At 39.3% G+C, this 19,951-nt stretch overlaps 1 protein-coding gene and 1 pseudogene across 1 annotated transcript; both read right to left on the bottom strand.

Moving 5' to 3' along the window:
• Window positions 1-7,653: 7,653 nt before the first annotated feature.
• On the bottom strand, window positions 7,654-8,810 carry LOC146486361 (uncharacterized). Its single transcript, XM_085097074.1, has 2 exons — window positions 8,301-8,810; window positions 7,654-8,052 (listed from the first exon to the last, which is right to left on the bottom strand). Exons 1-2 carry the CDS (start codon window positions 8,808-8,810, stop codon window positions 7,654-7,656), a joined length of 909 nt encoding a protein of 302 aa, XP_084953200.1.
• Window positions 8,811-9,980: 1,170 nt separating this feature from the next.
• Window positions 9,981-18,664, bottom strand: LOC146486360 (uncharacterized; annotated as a pseudogene).
• Between the last annotated feature and the right edge of the window lie 1,287 nt (window positions 18,665-19,951).

The raw sequence follows: 19,951 nt of genomic DNA, 5'->3' as shown, positions 1-19,951 counted from the left end.
CGCAATCAACTAATCAGCACCAAGATTTTCATATGCAATTGTTGTTTGGTCAAAGCCGCAAATCTAAACAATGATCACCTTCCTTTTAAAAGTATCCTTTGAATTGTTTCGTATCCAGATCTTTCTTTATTCAACCAGTGCCGCTCGTTATAAATTTCCCAAAACTTAAAAAATCTCCATATTTCCACTTACTGCCCAAAGAACCACGTTATACTTAAATTTAAAATATTACTACCAAATGGCCTGTTTCGTACTCTCAGAGGGTAGGAATTTTTTCCTTAAACATCAGTTGAAAAAGCGTATACGGTCAGTCTCTTTAACGAAACTGTCTCCTTGCTGTCTAACTATTTTCGCTAGTTATTGGGAAGCTTCCGACCGCATCATATAACACTCCTAAGCAGTGCAACGAATTGTTATCAACCCTAGCAGCTTCATGCCTCAGGAAAATTGGTCATGCCAAAATTACATTCCTCAAGGTCTTCTAATTACATACGAAGCTTCAAACAAAGAACATTTTTATTTCCAGGGGCGTTGGAACCACCTTACTTAAATCATCCATAAACCTAAGTAATGGACTGTCACTGAGGCATCAATCAAGTCGAATTTGGATGGCGCCATATAGTGTGACAGGTATAATCAATTCTGGCTCGGCATTTTTCATTTCATGTTTCAAAACCTTCCTAGCACAAAAGTACTTCCAATATGCAATTATTGAGTCTGAGAACAAATAATACTGCTTCCTCTGTTAAAGCACAGAACCCCCTCATTTTTACCCGTACGACTCAGGTACACTGGACCTACTTTAGCAAACCCTTTTGTTTTTGTTTTTTTAAGGGGTTACTCCAGTGTCCTTGTTTTTGATAGAATCTTAATCATCTGGATTGCGTTTCCAAATTATTTCCTCCATGCCGTTTAGCCGGCCGGCATGCACAAAGGCAAGGAAAAGAAAAGAATTGCTCTCTTAAATGGGAATGGGGTAAAATTAGAATACTAAGAACAAATGACCTGGTCAACTGTGTTGATGAAACCAAACATTCGTATAATCGGGATAGTCAGAAGTGAGTTTAACTCCAGTGATTGATTTTTGGAAAAGAGTGGAGATTGAGTGAACCAGTATATTTCCTTTTACAGTATACTCTGGCGGTATACCAGTATACCGCGAGAGTTTAATTAGCCACTTGGGTCGCTGATACATAGAGAGGTATGTGGAGTCCTCTAAAGAACTGAAAGTAACTAGGATATGACAAAATTTTAGTATGGAAAATATGTCTATCCACACTAAACGTTTGATCTTTCATTAAGTCTCAAGGGAAAGAAACTTCCTCGATTTAAATTTAGTTTAACTGATTATGTATTTAATGAAGCTGTCAGAATTTCCCGTTACGACTCGGTGACATCGGCAATCGGCCAAGAACATCGACAAAGAGCCGACCAAAACAAAAGCGACCTTCTAGAATACTTCTTCCATTGGAAACAAGAGATCAATATGATTGTGATGACGAACTTCATTCTAGTTTAAAAATAAATTAAGCTTCGCTCTGTTGGATAAAGATAAAGGTTGTCTACTTGATTGGCATGGTTTGATGGGTGACATCGGCAATTGGCCAAGAACATCGACAAAGAGCTGATCAAAACAAAAGCGACCTTCTAGAATACTTCTTCTTCTATTGGAAACAAGAGATCAATATGATTGTGCTGACGAACTTCATTCGAGTTTAAAAATTCACAGCAGCGCATAGGTTCTGCTTTTTATTGGCAAAGTGATTTGCGATGTAGAAAAGGAGCTAGTTTCTGAAGAAACTGTGGTATTGCGTCGGTGGGAGGGTAGAGACGAATCAGTGTTTGGTTTAATCAAAAAAGTGTATAAGTAATTTAGTCACCGAGAAATTTCAAACCTGAGGTTTCGAGTGTTAACCCTTTATCAGAGCGGATCACAGTTTGCAGTGTATTGAGTTGTTATGATGATGGCGGTGTAATTAAAAGAGTAAAAGCAAATGATAGGCTCATATTTGGTTTACCATCCAGTCCAAAACTAATTAAGCTTGAGTTTAAAAATAACACATTTGAAGCTCGGCCTAGCCTGCAAACTAGAGGTTCTCTCTCAAGAAATGTCTTGAAAGGTGTATACTAGCTAGGGTGTGAGAAATACGTGTACCCTACAGGGAAGTGCCGACATTAAGCGCTTAACCAAAAAGCACCGGAAAAGAATACTGCGAAAAAATTGAAGTGAGAACTAAACGATTTCTCCTCAACTGTTCCATTGTACATCCGCTAAAATTGACTGTAGCAAAAATAATATTTCTTATTGAAGATTGAACTTACCTTCTAGATATGTCGTCGCCAGATCCTCAAGAAAATAAAAGGATTTGTTATCATTATGACTACATTTAACATCTTTGAAATACAAATGAGACATGCCCTAGCTAAACCATGCCAATCAAGTAGACAACCTTTATCTTTATCCAACAGAGCGAAGCTTAATTTATTTTTTAACTAGAATGAAGTTCGTCATCACAATCATATTGATCTCTTGTTTCCAATGGAAGAAGTATTCTAGAAGGTCGCTTTTGTTTTGATCAGCTCTTTGTCGATGTTCTTGGCCGATTGTCGATGTCACCCATCAAACCATGCCAATCAAGTAGACAACCTTTATCTTTATCCAACAGAGCGAAGCTTAATTTATTTTTTAACTAGAATGAAGTTCGTCTGCACAATCATATTGATCTCTTGTTTCCAATGGAAGAAGTATTCTAGAAGGTCGCTTTTGTTTTGGTCGGCTCTTTGTCGATGTTCTTGGCCGATTGTCGATGTCACCCAGTCGTAACGAGAAATTCTGACAGCTTCATTAAATACTTAATCAGTTAAACTAAATTTAAATCGAGGAAGTTTCTTTCCCTTGAGACTTAATGAAAGATCAAACGTTTAGTGTGGATAGACATATTTTCCATACTAAAATTTTGTCATATTCTAGTTACTTTCAGTTCTTTAGAGGACTCTACATACCTCTATGTATCAGCGATCCAAGTGGCTAATTAAACTCTCGCGGTAAACTCGCGGTAAACTTACTCACGCGGTAAACTCACTTCTGACTATCCCGACTATACGAATGTTTGGTTTCATCAACACAGTTGACCAGGTCATTTGTTCTTAGTATTCTAATTTTACCCCATTCCCATTTAAGAGAGCAATTCTTTTCTTTTCCTTGCCTTTGTGCATGCCGGCTAAACGGCATGGAGGAAATAATTTGGAAACGCAATCCAGATGATTAAGATTCTATCAAAAACAAGGACACTGGAGTAACCCCTTAAAAAAACAAAAACAAAAGGGTTTGCTAAAGTAGGTCCAGTGTACCTGAGTCGTACAGGTAAAAATGAGGGGGTTCTGTGCTTTAACAGAGGAAGCAGTATTATTTGTTCTCAGACTCAATAATTGCATATTGGAGGTACTTTTGTGCTAGGAAGGTTTTGAAACATGAAGTGAAAAATGCCGAGCCAGAATTGATTATACCTGTCACACTATATGGCGCCATCCAAATTCGACTTGATTGATGCCCCAGTGACAGTCCATTACTTAGGTTTATGGATGATTTAAGTAAGGTGGTTCCAACGCCTCTGGAAATAAAAACGTTCTTTGTTTTAAGCTTCTTATGGTCACCATTGATGAATAGCGGCTCTTTTAATTAGCAAAGAACGTGATCACACAGAATAACTTCAGGCAACACCTTAAATTCGAGGAGCAAAATACTGGTATCAAGTTCGAAGTGTTAACTGACGGCGAGAAAACAAATATCAAACTTTTACTCTACGGAAATTCGCTGTAATTAGAAGACCTTAAGGAATGTAATTTTGGCATGACCAATTTTCCTGAGGCATGAAGCTGCTAGGGTTGATAACAATTCGTTGCACTGCTTAGGAGTGTTATATGATGCGGTCGGAAGCTTCCCAATAACTAGCGAAAATAGTTAGACAGCAAGGAGACAGTTTCGTGAAAGAGACTGACCGTATGCGCTTTTTCAACTGATGTTTAAGGAAAAAATTCCTACCCTCTGAGAGTACGAAACAGGCCATTTGGTAGTGATATTTTAAATTTAAGTATAACGTGGTTCTTTGGGCAGTAAGTGGAAATATGGAGATTTTTTAAGTTTTGGGAAATTTATAACGAGCGGCACTGGTTGCGAAACAATTTAAAGCATACTTTTGAAAGGAAGGTGATCATTGTTTAGATTTGCGACTTTGACCAAACAACAATTGCATATGAAAATCTTGGTGCTGATTAGTTGATTGCGAAAAGCAGTTTGACTTGTATTTTCTGTGATTTCTAGTGAGACTGAACCGTAGCAGTGTTTTTACGTTTCGTTGGGCATTAATTGAACGGAAACATTTTGTGTGAATATTTTTACCGTTTAATAATAAACAACCCTGGTTGGACGCGACAAACCCGACTGTTTTCCTGTGTTTACATTGAAAAGAGCTATTGCGAGTACCATTGCTTTATAGCTTTGAGTGCACGACGCTTTACACCCCCTTTACAGTACGTCTTTTAGTTCTGAGCCAGAACTTTTACTCTGTGCAGCGCCGGATGCGCCATGTTTACAGACAGCTCAGCTAAACGCGTCTTTTGCTATTTACCAGGGCAAAACCAGCAGGGGGCCGCTATTTCAGCACCTCGTGAATCTCGTCATGTTTATTCGATTTCTTCGAATCATCGAATCAGTGAGTTCTTGGAGCGAGATTGAATTATAACAATAAACGCTTAAAGCGATCGACGATTCGACCGTTCAACGGTCTGTAACAAGTTCGGTGTTAAAGATAACTTAGAATAAACCATACTTATTAATATACAATTGTAATGTCTTTGAATACCTAAGTCGCCAAAATGCATGAGAGTGCTAAAGTATTTACATAGAAACATTAAGAAATAGAAGCATAAAAGCTAGTAGAATAAATAATCTTACGCGAATCACATGATGACAAGTGATTAGATATTAATAGTAATAAAAACGCTAAAAGGTGTAGTAAGAAACAATGGAGTATGGGATAACTAATAAACAACTTCGTGCAGATAGAATCACACTGTTTGTTAAGCTTTGCACGGATGAAGAGAATGTTAAATATTAGGCAGTCGAGCTTGTCCTAATATTTCCTCAGGAGTTTGAAGTTCCGTGCAATGTTCTCTGGCTCCTTCAAGTTCCATCCAGGATCCCTCCAACAAAACACCACTGGTTGTAGCTTTGTAAATTCTCGTCACAAAATAAAGTAAGTACGATTCAAACACTACTTTCATCTAGTGAATACTTTTATGTATTTTACGTGTTTTCTCAAATAACTTGTGAGCATGAATCGAATTAACGTTAACGCAAGTACAGTCGAACCTGCCTTTGCGACCACCTGTAGTGAGCGAGAACCTGTCATTAGCGACCACTTTTTCCAAAACTGAATACCAAACGTTTTCAAGTCAAATGACTATAGATGGAACCTCTCGTAAGCGACCACTTTTAGAGATGATTGCTTAAAATTTTCAATTATTTTTAACCTCCTGTAGGCGACCACTTGACACACAATCTGTTGTATCTCTCAGGAGCGGAAATTGAAAAATGTGTTTCCTTAACATATTGGCACATCTTTACCGCGGACGCCGTAAAACTCACAGTCGGAGCTACCGGAAGTGTCTCCCGAAATAGCTTAGCATTGAAACAATTAATAAAATACACATGCACTATACTGTACACTGAAATAAACTTTAATCAGATTGAATCCCTTGTAGGAGAGTCCAGCCGGTGTTGAGCTGTCGTGCAGTGTGTAATGATTTAATACTTAATGTCAGTGCACGTTTTGAGCTTAGACTAAACTGACACGCGTGGCCTCGGAGAGAATAAAGTGCGTTCAACTGTCCTGCAGCAGTTTATTTTTAGCTCCAAACTCATCGACGCACAAGTGTGGGATTGTTCTGCAACCTACAGGCCTGCTGGTGTTTTTAATGCTGGTAACCACGGAAATCACAAGTTTTATAAAAGAGTTGTTAACTTTTTGCTTATGTCGGTTCCGTTTCCTGAAAAATGTATACACCTGGAATAATAAAAGAGTCACGTTTCTTTCACAAGAATTGTCTCACTCGCTGTATTAAGTAATTTGTGAGATACAATAAAGGTAGTTGTATGCGCTTGTTCCGATCCAATTTTACAGGTGCTCATCGAAGTGAGTTACCATAGTAACCGAGAAATTATCATTAAATGATGGACAGGTAACAATACTGATAGGCGGAGTCAAATAATTTTGCATAGTAATGAGGGTTACCTTAACCTCGTTTTCATGTCATTGGATATTTAATGAAGGACGACAAGATGACGTCATAACCGGAAGTGGGTGGATTTATGCCCAGTCTCCTTTAGAGTCACAGACACCAGAATTTAAACTGCCAACAAAAATATAATACAAAAACACATCCTAATATTTACATGGCAGGACGTGTGCGAGGTCCCAGTGACCCGCGCCCGACTTACTATTAGAAATTACTTAACATTCTGTCTAATCTTTCTCTCTCTCTCTCCTCTCTCTCCTTTCGTTCCTTCCTTCCTTTTCCTTTTTTGATCTTTTGCTTTAATTTTTCTTTTTCTTTCTTTAACTCTTCCAATTCTTTGTTCTTTTGTTTTACCTCTAACAGCAGGTCTGCAATTTTTTTATTTAATCTTGAAAATACTCGTACTGCTTTATCAGATAGTGGTATTTCGAATCCCATCTGTAAAAAACAAAATGATTTGTATGTAGGTTAAACCAATAGCTTCATTCATTAACAGACAATTATTTTGACTGAAATAAAGAAAACGTATTGAAGTCCACTTTGTTCAAATTAGTTGTGATCTCTTTGTATTCAAAAGAAAGAAAGATGTGCTAATTTTTAATGCAAATTCAGTACTAAAACATATTTCTCATGCAAATTCAGAACCGTTGCTTAACGTTTTTTTTCAGAAAACGTTTAGAGTTTGGAAAATGATGTTAGGTTAGAAAAACATAGCTGTGGGTTCCTCTTTTAAAATCGTGTGTGTAATACGGAACCGCAGTCCGATCGAAAACTTAAGTAAACGTTTTAGGCGTGTTAAACTGAAAGAATCTAGGATTACAATTTGGTTATTTGTCGTTTCACAAACTAAAAATTCATCTATACGACAGCCATTTTCATTCCATGTGCTTTTTTAATAGCCCATAATAGTCTACATCCGATCTAGGTCCCACGCGGCCACGAACGCCTGGGACTTCACAACAATAACTAGAAAATGTCACAAATCAGATCAGTTCGTCTCTCCATTCTCCCCCCCGAAGAGCGGATCCAGGTACAGCTCCTCCTCTCATGGGAATCTTGACCTCAGTGTCAGCATCATACATTCAGCGGGCACAGCCGGGTAACTGGACGGATGAAGTTGTGACCTTTGACGATTACTCGAACAACGCGCACTTGCCCATCTTTTCCTGGGATCACCTCAGCAACTCGTCCCAGATCCCACTTTGTACGCGGTGCATTCTGATCAACAACCAGCACGGCATCTCCTGTTTTCAGGTTGTCACGTATCTCTTTCCGCTTCTTTCGTGTGTTCAGTGTTGCAAGAAATTCATCCCTCCAGCGCTTCCAGAACAACTTCACAAGACTCTGGATTAGTCTCTATCGGTTTCTAGGGTTGAATGCTACTTCATCAGCGACTCGAGGCGCTAACTGTCCTCCCAACTGCCCAACAAGGAAATGGCTCGGCGTCAGCACAGGTTCATCACGGGCGTCGGTCCCCTCACACGTCAGCGGTCTCGACTTCATTAGTGCTTCTACTTCTTTAATGGCAGTCTGGAGTTCATCATCGTTCAGCCCTGCATTTCCAACAACTGACTTCAAGGTTTTCTTGGCTACTTTAATCAGGGACTCAAACACTCCTCCAAAGTGCGAGCCAAGGGGCGGATTCCAGTTCCACTTGATCCCCTTGTTAGCAACGTCGTCTGCAATGCTCTTATGATCCATTGACTGAACAAGCTCTTGCAGCTCCCTCTCGGCTCCCACAAAGTCACCATCCGACTGAATGCATTCAAGAAATCTGCGCTACTCAGAGAAAATGCCATCTCACGATGCACGGCTCTGGTGGCTGCACATGTAAACAAGCACAAGTACCTCTTGGGGGAAACTCTTCGTGTTATCTTGGTAACGAAAGGCCCGGCGTAATCAACACAGGATTTCGCGAACGCCCTCATGGTTTTTCCAAGTCTGGATTCCGGGAGAGGTGCCATTATCTGCACTGCCGGTTCTGTTCGCCGCTTTTCGCACACCTTACAGTCTCTGTCCCAATTCTTTACTTCCTGACGACCATCCACAACCCAGTAGTGATGTTGCACTTGTGATAAGACGTGGTTAACCCCTGCATGGTGACACCGATTGTGTACATCTGCTGCAATTAGGCGAGTAATGGGATGCTTTTTTGGTAGTATCATTGGGTGAATGGCATTGTAAGGGAGAGCTGCTCTAGTTAGTCGTCCGCTAACTCGTAATACGCCCGCTTCATCCATGGTTGGGGTTAGCGCTTTTAGATGGCTCTGCTTCCTCACTTCCTTCCGTCTGTTCAAGTCTTGCATCTCCTCTGGGAATCGCTCACACTGTGCTTGTTTCAGCCAGAACTTTCTAGCTTCATCTAACCCAGCAGGCGTCAATGACTCTTTCATTTGTGCTTCTGGAAGGTTGTCCCTCTTCTTAACCTTGGTAGACAGCTTCGCAACAAATGTCATCACCCACGTAGTGACTCTTATCAGTCTGGTCCAGATGGAGTACTTCAATGGACCCATCAACGGTTCAATCAATCAATCAATCAATCAATGAATCAACTTTATTTACCTTCGAATTTACAGTGTAGCACTGAAGTGCTAATATCTTCGAGCCAACTGCATTAATAAATAATGATAATAAAAAGTTAATTCTATATAACAAATAAGATAACTAACTACCTAGACAACTAACTTGCAAATTATCATGATGTAGAAAGGTTTGCAGTTCCTGCCCTTTTTAAGTAAATTATTGTTCCCAGTAGATATCAGTCGTCGAAAAGAAGTAAAATCAGAAATAGTGTGGTAATGGTCAGGAAGAGAATTCCAAGAATGCCAAGTAACTAAAGGAATTGATACCATAAGAAGTGGTCAGTGGTTTGGGCAAACAGAGTATATTATGTCCTCTTACAAAATAGGTGCTAGAGCGTAAATGAAACATATCTTTTAAATATCTTGGATAATCAGAAAAATGAAGACATTTAAAAAATAGTAAGAATCATATTTTGTAAACGCTTGTCCTTAAGGTTTGCAGTTCCTGCCTTTTTAAGTAAATTATTGTACTCAGAGTTAAAATCCTTGAAAATAAATCGAAGAATACGTTTGTTTAAAAGGTCCAGTTTATCAGAATCTTGTTTACTAGAGAAATGCCACACCATAGAACAACAATAAAAGTGAGGAAGTATAAATGCCTTATAAAGACGGAGCATGGTCTCAGTAGACATCAGTTTGCCAAAGCTTGTCATAACGCTAAACTGGTTGTTTACCTTTTTACATATAGAGGACATATGCTGCTTAAATGTAAGGTCTTTATCAATTGTAACGCTGAAAAGTTCCACTGAGTCATTTACTGGGAAATTAAACTGATGGTCAGTTTTTCCTAGTATCATCCCTTGGCGTTTGCTGGGATTTGCTATCATTCCATTGATCTCGTACCAGGCATTTGCTGAGCTCACCTCACGCGAGTTCCCCCTTTCCAAGGATACCGGATCCGTATCGGCGGTGTAGAGTTGACCATCATCTGCATACATATTTAATTGTAAAGTTTTGATTTGTGGGAAGAAATCATTTATGAAAATATTAAAAAACAGTGGACCAAGAACACTGCCTTGAGGTACTCCTCGCCTGACTTCTTGCCAATCAGAACTTGTATCACCTACTTTCACCCGCTGCATCCTACCGTGTAAGTAATCTTTAAGAAGCCTACATCACTTGGCAATACTTCTCAGCAACATCTGGCCTTCTGTTGAGCTGCTTTTCGAGCGAAAGGAGTCGGCCCTCAGCACCTGCTCCATTAGAATACAATGGTGGTTGATCATCCACCCAGGGAATCCCCACTTCATAACGCCCATCAAGGTACCGTCTCGACCTGCTTGCTTTTTCTGCGGCCAGCATTTCCTCTGCGGTCAGCGGCTCACTCTTGTGATCAGCGAGTCCTACAAGTTCATCATCCCACATCTTCCGCATCAATTCATCAGCCTTCAACTCTGGAGTAGGGATAGCATGAAACGTGTAAGTGTGATTTCCTGCACAACACTCACTAACTCCGCCCGGCACCTGTCCAACAACCCATCCATCCATCCCAGCTGTGTCTTAACACCCACAGGGTCCCCTGGTTTGCCTACACGATGCTCAACTGGCAGAAGCAGTTCCTCATAGTAATCACTGCCAATGAGTAGATCGACTTCTCCACGTCCAACTGAATTTGGAATCTCTAAATCCCGAAGATGGTTCAATCTTTTCTTACTCTGGGACCAATCCATTGCTTTCATTTCACATATGCTTGGAGTTGTCCACAGAAGAACTTCCCTCTTGGTTGCACCATCCACTTCCGGTCGTTGTCGTCCTCTCGTTTTCCGCGTCGTCCATGCGTAAGTTCCCTATTCTTGGTTTTCACATGACGTCATAAAAAACTGAAATTCATAACTAAATACAATTTTGGGTTTTCATCTTCATCACATAAAAGAAAATCTAAATTTCCATCGGCTTGTTTGTTTTCAGTAGGATAGCATTCTTTGTTTTGAAAATAGAGCAGTTTGAATTTTAGATTTTTGCGCAGTGCGTGACAGAAGGATTGCAGCTCTAAAAATGTCACGTACATGAAAACATCGATTCGCCTCGTGTTTTTTTTAGGTCTGATCGGCTAACATGTAATAGAAGCGTTAATGTCAATGTGTGAAAGTTCAGCAGAGAGAAGAAAGGCTTTGAAATAGCCAAGGCAAACTCCAGATGTTTTTGCTGGTTTCCGGCCGCCATGTTGGTGCCCATCAGACGGGGCACCAACATGGCGTCCCATTCTAAACTCTGTAATTTTCCGGGGTACATTTTCTCGAATAACTCGATTAGGAGATATCGCCCAGCCCTGTGGCTTTCACACGTTGTTTATGTATCACTCTTCTACAACATATCAATTTCTTGACTTTATCTATTGACTGGTTGAGGATTTTATTTTTTCACTTGCGTGACGATGTGTGAGGTGAAAACCACCTATTAGTGTGTCGACGACGAGGTTTTCAGTATATCATGATCATTTCATGCACGTTTTAACGAGAATTTAGCATCGAATTTTTCATTAACCCGCACTGGGGTTATTTCTGTACTCTTACCTTCTGAGTAACAAAACAATCCAGTTTACAAATTAATAAACATTAACATTTCTTTTTTTTTTGATAAACAACTCGCAAGCTACACTGTTGCTCGCCTGCACGTCACGAATTATGAGATCAGAACCGATTCACAAACAATTGACATCTGGAGCCCGTGAATGTTTCCAAACATCACATATTGGGCCCTAAAACTTATCAGACTGACTGAAGACAGCCATTCAATGTTTTTCGATCCCAGATTTCTTTCCTATTCTGCTCTAAAACAATATAGTTATTCCGGTCAATTAGCCTACGAAATATGTGCAACAAATTACTTTGCATACCATTTCGATGTCGCAGGAAAAGTAGTGCAAATCAAACTTTACAGCTCCTTCATCTTGTCAAAAAAAAAGCGGTCGATCAGTAAAATGGAGAAAAACGTGTGACTTTGTTCCTGCCGTGTTGTTCTGAGCGTTCGTTTTTAGCAGCGACGGCTCAAATCAATGAGCCAGTGTGACACTGAACAACTGTAACTGTATTGTCACTGAACAACTGTAACTCGATATTCTCTTCGTTGATGTGGGTAACGCGCAAGTGATCCTGGCCAAGCATTTCGGTATGGAATCCTGCGCGTACAGAGCACTTAGCTTTTAGAAACTGTAAATAGTGAACATTACTGCTTGTGGGCCAAGCTACGACTACCCTGGTGATGAAAACCTTGTCAGGCTAAAAGACTGTACAAGAGATGAGAGAGCCCATCTTGCCAGCTTTGTTTTTTTTTTGTTTTTTTCTTTTCGTGAAAAAAAATTCAAGTATTATTGTCATTTGATTTTTTAACTAACAGTTATACAGACCCTGGAACATCGATTTTTTTCGCAAAAAAAAAAAAACAAACACCCATAACCACCATCCTCACAATTAAAAATATGAAATCTGTATATTTGAGAGCATAGAAGTGAATTCCCCACCGCCCTACCCCCTTCCCCTAGCTATAAGCGTCAATAATATTGTGGTTATTGTTTGCTTTCCTAAATCGTTTTCTCGCTGCTCTTGCCAGTTTTTTTCAACTCCGTGAAAAAATAATAACAGGAAATCTGAAATTGGAAAATGTATAGGCGAAATACGGCCCTCACCCGCACGTGCTAGTAATAAGGTAGTTACAGCCCTCACCCGCTTGCGCTAGTAATAAGTTAGTTTTCGTGGCCATCATCAGACAGACCAAGGCTGGCAAGATTCCTATCTTCTCGGAAATTGAAAGAAACTGGCAGGAACAACGAGAAAACCGGTTTAGGAAAGTAAACAATAACCACAATTGACGCTTATCGCCAGGGGGGATGGGGATGAGGGTGGGGGAGGTCGGGTTGGTCGGTTGGGAATTCACTACTCTGATACCCTCAAAGTTACAAATTTTTTTTTTAATTGTGGGGATAGTGGTTATGGATAGATTTTTTTTTTTTTTGCAAAAAATCGACGTTCCAGGATCTGCATTACTATAGGTCAAAAAACCAAAAACTGACACTAATACTTAAACATCAAGTTTTTTCGCGTAAAAAACCAAAGCTGGAAAGGTGGGCTCTCAGATCTCTTATACAGTCTTTAAGCTTGACAAGGTCATCATCACCAGGGTAGTCATGGCTTGGCCCACAAGCAGTTCTTTTCTAAAAGCGCCCTGAACGCGCGCAAGTGCCTGGCCAGGATCACGTGCGCATTACCCACATCAACGAAGTGAACTCGAGTAACAGTTGTTTTGTCACACTGGCTTATTGAGTTGAGCCGTCGCTGCTAAAAACGAACGCTCAAAACAACACGGCAGAAACAAGGTCACACGTTTTTCTCCATTTTACTGATCGACTGCTTCATTTAAGAAGATAAAGAAGCTGTAAACACTTTTATTTTAATGAAAATAGGCATTAGTTTTGAGGCCATTTTGAGTAGCGTACACAAATCTGCATGCTTTAGAAAGCAGCCAGCGAGTTTGGAATGTTTATTGTATTAATGTTCTTGTGAGATGGTTGGTCTAGGTTTATGTAAAGTTTCAAGTTCATTGGGTTATTTTACACCGTGAACGGGGCTTCGTCCTTTGACCTAAATTTTCGCGGTTTTCATCGGCCTGTGACCGCACCTAGACCGCATTTCAAACTCTCGCAATTTTCTCAAAAAATAAAATACCTTGGAACTTTAAAATATGATTTTCGAAAAAAGTTAATCCAAGGGTATCTTCAGGCGAAATATCAGAAATTCGACCAAGGGGTCGCTGAAATGCAGTTCTCGATTCTTACTGGCAGCCGCTCTTAATACTCTACGGATTTTATATTATTAATATTCGCAAATTTACTTAGAAGTCTTTAACTGAAACAAACAAACAAACAAACAAACAAAAAGTTTTCAGGTTCCATCGCTGACCTTATATTTTTGGGACTGGTTTAGAAATGTCAGCTTGGTTTTCATTCGTTTTAGAGTTACTCTGAACACAGGGATTTTAAAACTATATATAATAGGATTGACGAGAGATCTTGGATACACGTAACAAACCAAAAATGTGAAATAGGGTATAATAAATCAATTCTTTATACAAATAAGTGATGCAGAAAGACACGAGGCTAGGAAGCCAAAATATAAGAGATGCAGCTGTTACAATAAACAGAGTCTTGGAGAGTTTAGTGCTTTGTTCCGTACTTTTCCTGCAATGTGCTGAGTTGAGAGCAGGAACTTTTTGGTTAAGTTTTAGTAGTATTGCAAGATAAGACACGCAGATGGAAAACAAGGATACAGCTACGATACAGCAGAAAGCTACCACATAATATTGGAATTCCAATAACAGGTTGTATAGAACAAGCAAATACATTGCACCCAGAGTTATTCCAGCGACCCAAACGAGAACAACACTGTGGATGTAACCTTTAATGCTTGCTACTCGATGGCGGTGGGGCCAAATCATAGCGAACGCTCGTTCCACAGCAATGATTGCAAGAAAGAACACAGACACACTCGAAAACATTGCTTGAAATAAGACTGAAGTCATAACTTCATGCGTCAGCGTTTTGTTGGCCATAGCATCGAGGAAACCAGTATTTCGTTGAACTTGTAATAATGTTGCCGTTAATATTAAATCTGAGACTCCGACAAAAAGATCTGCAACAGCCAAGTTGATGAGAAGAAGAGAAGTTCGTTTTAGCTTGTTTCGGTGAATCCAGAAAACACATATTGTAAGACTATTCCCCATGCAAACAATTAGAGATTGGAGAGTACCGACGCACTCAACTACAATAGCAGCGGTTAGATTAGACATAGCTTGCGACTAACACTGTGGCATATGCGTAAACATTGAAACGTTTTTTTGCTGATGTTGTGTAGTTAATGAAGTCTGCAAAGTGAACAACGATTAGAGGGACTTTGTCGAAGATGACAAGAATGTGAAATCAGGTATGACGGGTCGCTATCCAACGACGTCTGCTTTCCGCCTCCTTGTTTTCCGCCTCCTGTCTTGTTTTAAAGATCCTTGTAAAGCGAAAAATAAACAGTGGGGAGCTTTCATAGAGGGGTAAATAACTTTCAATAATATCCTGACAATGAAATATTATTAATTTTTAAATAAAACAAAGGTTTGAACACATTCAGCTATTTTACGGAACATGAAAGTAAATTTTCATTGGCATCATGCCAGCATGCACAACTTGATTCATTTTAAAAATTTCACATTAGGAACATATATCCGGCCAGTTGTGAGCCACTGTCAAAATGAAAACGTTTTTTAACTTATATTTAATTTAGAAAATGTTTATTGAGAATGTCGAGGTTAATAAGTGTTTATTTTCATACTTTCAATTAATACAGATAATGACGATTTCTATATGTAAATGATGTCCTTTTATATTCTCCACCATGGATCAAATTATTTCTCTTACCAGGTGCAGGTGTGATTAAAATTTGACTGCAGAATGCTTTTGACAGTTCAATTAACCTTTAATATAACAACAAAGTACACCGCCTTTTAAACGCTTTTCTGGAAGGACTAAGCTAACTAAAGTGCCAGTAGCATAATTATTTTATCATTGTCATCGTCAACTTCATTATCACGAAAGGTGCAGATCAGACGTCATACCCACAGCACTGCGGGCTTGATGATGGAATGGAGTCTGATTCGGCAGATGTGAATTAGCGGGCACGACATTAGAGTGACTTCCACTGGTAAGCCGAATCTCTCAGACGCCAAACTTAATGCATGGACTCCTAAAAGTTTATCATTCGATATAGCAAGGTTAGTGATTGGCTTAGGCGTTGTGGAGTGGCCGTCAAGCTGAAAGTCGTGAGCGTGCACAACAAACAATTTGGCCGAATTTGGTTAGACACAAGTACACCTTAGAATCACACGTCACTCGAAAGTCGCATCAAAGCTCGACTTTATTGCACTCACCTTCTGGATAAATTTGTGGCACAAAGGTCCAAAATAATTGAATTCAATTGGTTCGGCACAAGAGAGTTACTGAGTCTAAACTGCGCCTTGGTATCCTACCGAAGCACGCAAGAGAAGGAAAAACGTTTGAGATAGACCTTCAAGTTAACTGCAAGCTATGTCTAAAACAGCTATTATTGCAGTTTGGTGCGTTGCTGTTTCCCAGTCTCTGATCATTTGGATTGGGAATGGTTTTACAATATTTGTTTTTTGGATTCATCGTAAAAGACTAAAACGAACCTCCATTGTTCTCATCAACTTGGCTGTAGCAGATCTCCTCGTTGGGTTTTCAGATCTATTAGACAGTGCTGCGTTTGATCTTCCGAAACAACTTGGACGAGTCATTGTCAACCAAGAAATTCATCATCGTATTTCAAACTCGCTTCAATTTTCATTTTCTGTTACGTCTATATTATTTCTGGCTCTTATTTCCTTAGAATGAGCGTTCGCCTTAATTCAACCGCTCCGTTATAGAACAACAAGCACAAAAGCTTTCATCTACAGTGTCTTTATTGTGTGGCTCGCTGGCATAGCTATGAGTGCATCACATTTCTTTTTAGATCTTCTTTTTTACGCAGTATTATGTTTTATTCTCTTCACTTTATCCTTGGTTTCCATCTGCGTGTCTTATCTTGCAATACGACTAAAACTTAACAACAAAGGTCCTGTTGTCAACTCGGCACATAACAGGAAAAGTGCGGAGCAGAACAAAAAACTCTCCAAGACTCTGTTTATTGTGGTAGGTGCATCTCTGCTATTTTGGCTTCCTAGCCTTGTGCTTTACAGCGTTCATTACTTTTATCAAGAAATCCTTAATTATACCAGCCATCAGATTGTTTTAATGTTACATATGACCAATTCTCACGTCAATCCTATTATTTATAGTTTTAGAATGCCTGTGTTCAGAGAAACGTTAAAACGAATGAAAGCCAAACTGAGGATTTCAAATAAGTCCAAGAGATATACCGTTAATGATAGGAAGTGAGAGATTTATAAAGGAAAGGAAGGCACAATTGGAAACAAGTCTAAAATTAAGTTCACTTCAAGTTTTATTCAATCTCTACTGAACTCGAGAGAACGCCGGATCTTTAACTGTAATCAAATCAGCACTTTTTGGTGCTTGTATATTTGTAAATTGTTTTTTACTTTAAGGAAGTCCATTCATTAAAGGAATTACAAAACAGTACGGACGTCGTTTTTGTGTTCTTATAAATACCAACATCGATAATCAATATTCCGTAAAAGTAAACAAAGCTTCCTAGTTCACCTTGGCTGCATTTGATAACATTGTTTAATTTTGTTTATATTTCGGATGCGTTCATTCAACTTTAATCTTTCATGTTCAATTTTTGATCACATAAAATAATAACTTTTTGCAAATTAAAGTGGAGCATGACCTGCTAGCTGCATTTGAATGGAAACCTCTTTTTTATTTTCCCCGGTCAATGTGCTTATCCTTTTTCTTATTCTTAATTAAAATTTTGACCTCTAGGAAAATATTGTCGCTCCGATTCCCTGTTGTGCCACCCTTCACATGATTAATCACATTCTCAGTTGACTTAGTTATTGGAAAACCACAAGAAGCTTTTACCGTAACTTGATGTATATTAAGTTTATTTTTAAAGAAAAGACATTATCTTAGAAAAGAACTGGGAAGTCTTTTAGAAGCTTGGAAGCATTGCACTGAACGAATGTTTTTTGCTGTGTTTACACTAGTGCCACTTCTTCTCCATAGGCTGCATTGACTTCATGGAAAGACAGTGGTTTTGTCTCAAACCAGTTGTTTTTTGAAAGAAAAATACCAACAATCGTTGTTAGGGTATGAAGTCTGTTTAGTGCATAGAAGTTAACTGGTGAGGTATTAGGGTCGAAAAATTTCTGACAAAAACACGAATGCTTAGTCACGTGATCAAATTATCAAATGTCAGCCAACAGTCTAGTAGACATTGAACTTGACTTAAGCCCTTGCTAGAATAAGAAAATGAGTTTAAGAAAGCAATCAAAAGAATGAAGCCTTGAATTCCCTGAACACTTGAATTAAAACAAAGCAGAAAGGATGGGGTATGGATCTTTTCAAAACGAGAGGCAGCTATAAATGTGTGGTAACTTATTCAACATTTTATTTTCGGGTTGAACTGACTCCGTTCAGTGTTGGTTTGAGTTCTAACGAAATTAGTAAAAACAGATTACAAGTAATAAGGACTGACTCGTAATGAGAAATGATAGTTTCTCAATTTGTTTTTTAGGACTTTGAACTGGTGGTGAAGTAATTTACATTTTCCAATATTTTTGGCTACAAAATTTCTGTGTTTGGTCAAAACAAAGGAAAACATGAAAGGACTGAACCTCTATCCGAGCCATTTTCGCTTCACGGCGTGACAGGACTTTGGTGCAACTGAAAGGTTTGCCTGGTTATTTACATAGATGAGAAATAACATCTGGCCTAAGATGGACCACTGTTTTCCGTCGTCTAGTAGGGAACCCACGTGGTCCAAAACTTCCAAAAGGTTGGAGGTGCATGATTTCCCTCTAATGAATCCATGTTGACAATCTCCTTGACTTTGGATATCAGTGACGGTAAGGAGATGGGCCTGTAATTCTCTGTGCACTCGGCTTCATCTTTTTTTAAAAACAGGAACAACGTAAGCTTTCTTCCAGTTCGGTGGGAAAGGTTCAGTGCTTAATGACTTGTTAAACAGCTTACAAAGAGATGGTGCAATTACAGAGGCTGTTTCCTCAAGAAGTTTTGCTGGGATTTTATCAGGTCCTGTGGCTTTCGTGACATCAAGGGCTTCGAGCAGGGATTGGACTTCGCTAACCGTGAGCGTTAATTCCGACATATCAGGAGAGGCTGGTGTATTGACAGCGCTTCCAGATGAAAGGGGGAGGGGGTGTCATGGGCAGAAACTGATGCAAAGTAGGCGTTAAACAGATTGGGTATTTCCCGAGGATTTTCAGCTGAAGATGTTAACTGCGTAAGATTACCTGGGTCAGCGAATTCACTGGCTGATATTGGCGTTGAGACTCGATCAGTGATTGTTTGCGATTTGAAATTAAGCTTCAATATATACAAAAAACGCTTTAGGGTTGTGTTGTGGTCGGACTCGACGGAACCAAGAAACTCATCACGACTGTTCCGCAGCATGCGCTTAACTGTTCTGCGCAAGTTTTTTTAAGGGCCCTTAGGTGGCTCGAGGGAGATAATTTCAGCTTTTCTCTTATAGATTCTTTTTCTTGACCAGTATGGCACCAGACATTTAAAGTATGGGATTCCGTCCTTTTAGACTCTTGGTCTTTATATATCTAGTTAGAGACTGCTGCAAGAAGGGTGTCTTTCCATTGATGTCAGTCAGTATTTTTATCGTCATTGGCTATGATCGAAGAGAGGTTAATTGCTGACAGCAGACCCTCAAAGTCGCCTTTTGCATAATCGTAGACAAATATCAGGGTTTTTGGTAGACCTTGGTGGGGCTTTTCTAAAAGAGTTAAAATGAAAAATAATGACGCCGTATCTTTTGGAAACATTCAGTGTCGGTTACATTGACAGTGCGTTTTTTGTTGAGTTGTGTCAAGAGGTGGTCGTGAAAGGTTTCAATAAAGGCTAGTTCGTTAACATCCGATGCGCTGTCAATGGAGCCCCAGAGGACGTTTGGCAAATTAAAGTCACCTGAAATTACCATATTGTCGAACTGGTCACAAACTTCATGCAGAAAATCATCGAATACATTCATCCAACTTGGGTCTTCACTGCTCAAGCATGTTAAGGCATGGCTCAAGGCCATATCTGGGTAAAAAACAGAATCAATCATAACTCTGCAGAAATTTACTGAAAGACCACCAAACTTGGCAGCGAAACAGAAATTGATGACCTTAACTCACTTCTAACATCGAGTCTTGAAAATAGATGTCACGTGACCGGTTATGTTTGTTTCTTTGCCCAAACAGAAAATAGAAAATGGGGTGCCGAGTTTACATATGATGGATATCGATTAGAAGGTTTCTCTTACCCTCTGGTTATGCTTTAAATGAATCTGTCCTGAATGGTTGACCTCAACATTTAGTAAACGGGTTATTTAACAAAACAGGTCACGTGACTTATTAAACTTCCTAATAATATTTTAATAAAA

The sequence above is a fragment of the Pavona decussata genome, unplaced genomic scaffold, assembly GCF_977016875.1.
Source record: "Pavona decussata unplaced genomic scaffold, jaPavDecu1.1 SCAFFOLD_21, whole genome shotgun sequence".
In the NCBI taxonomy this organism is placed as follows: domain Eukaryota; kingdom Metazoa; phylum Cnidaria; class Anthozoa; order Scleractinia; family Agariciidae; genus Pavona; species Pavona decussata.
Note: the sequence above shows the minus strand (reverse complement) of the source record. Positions and strands in the feature narration are given on the sequence as shown.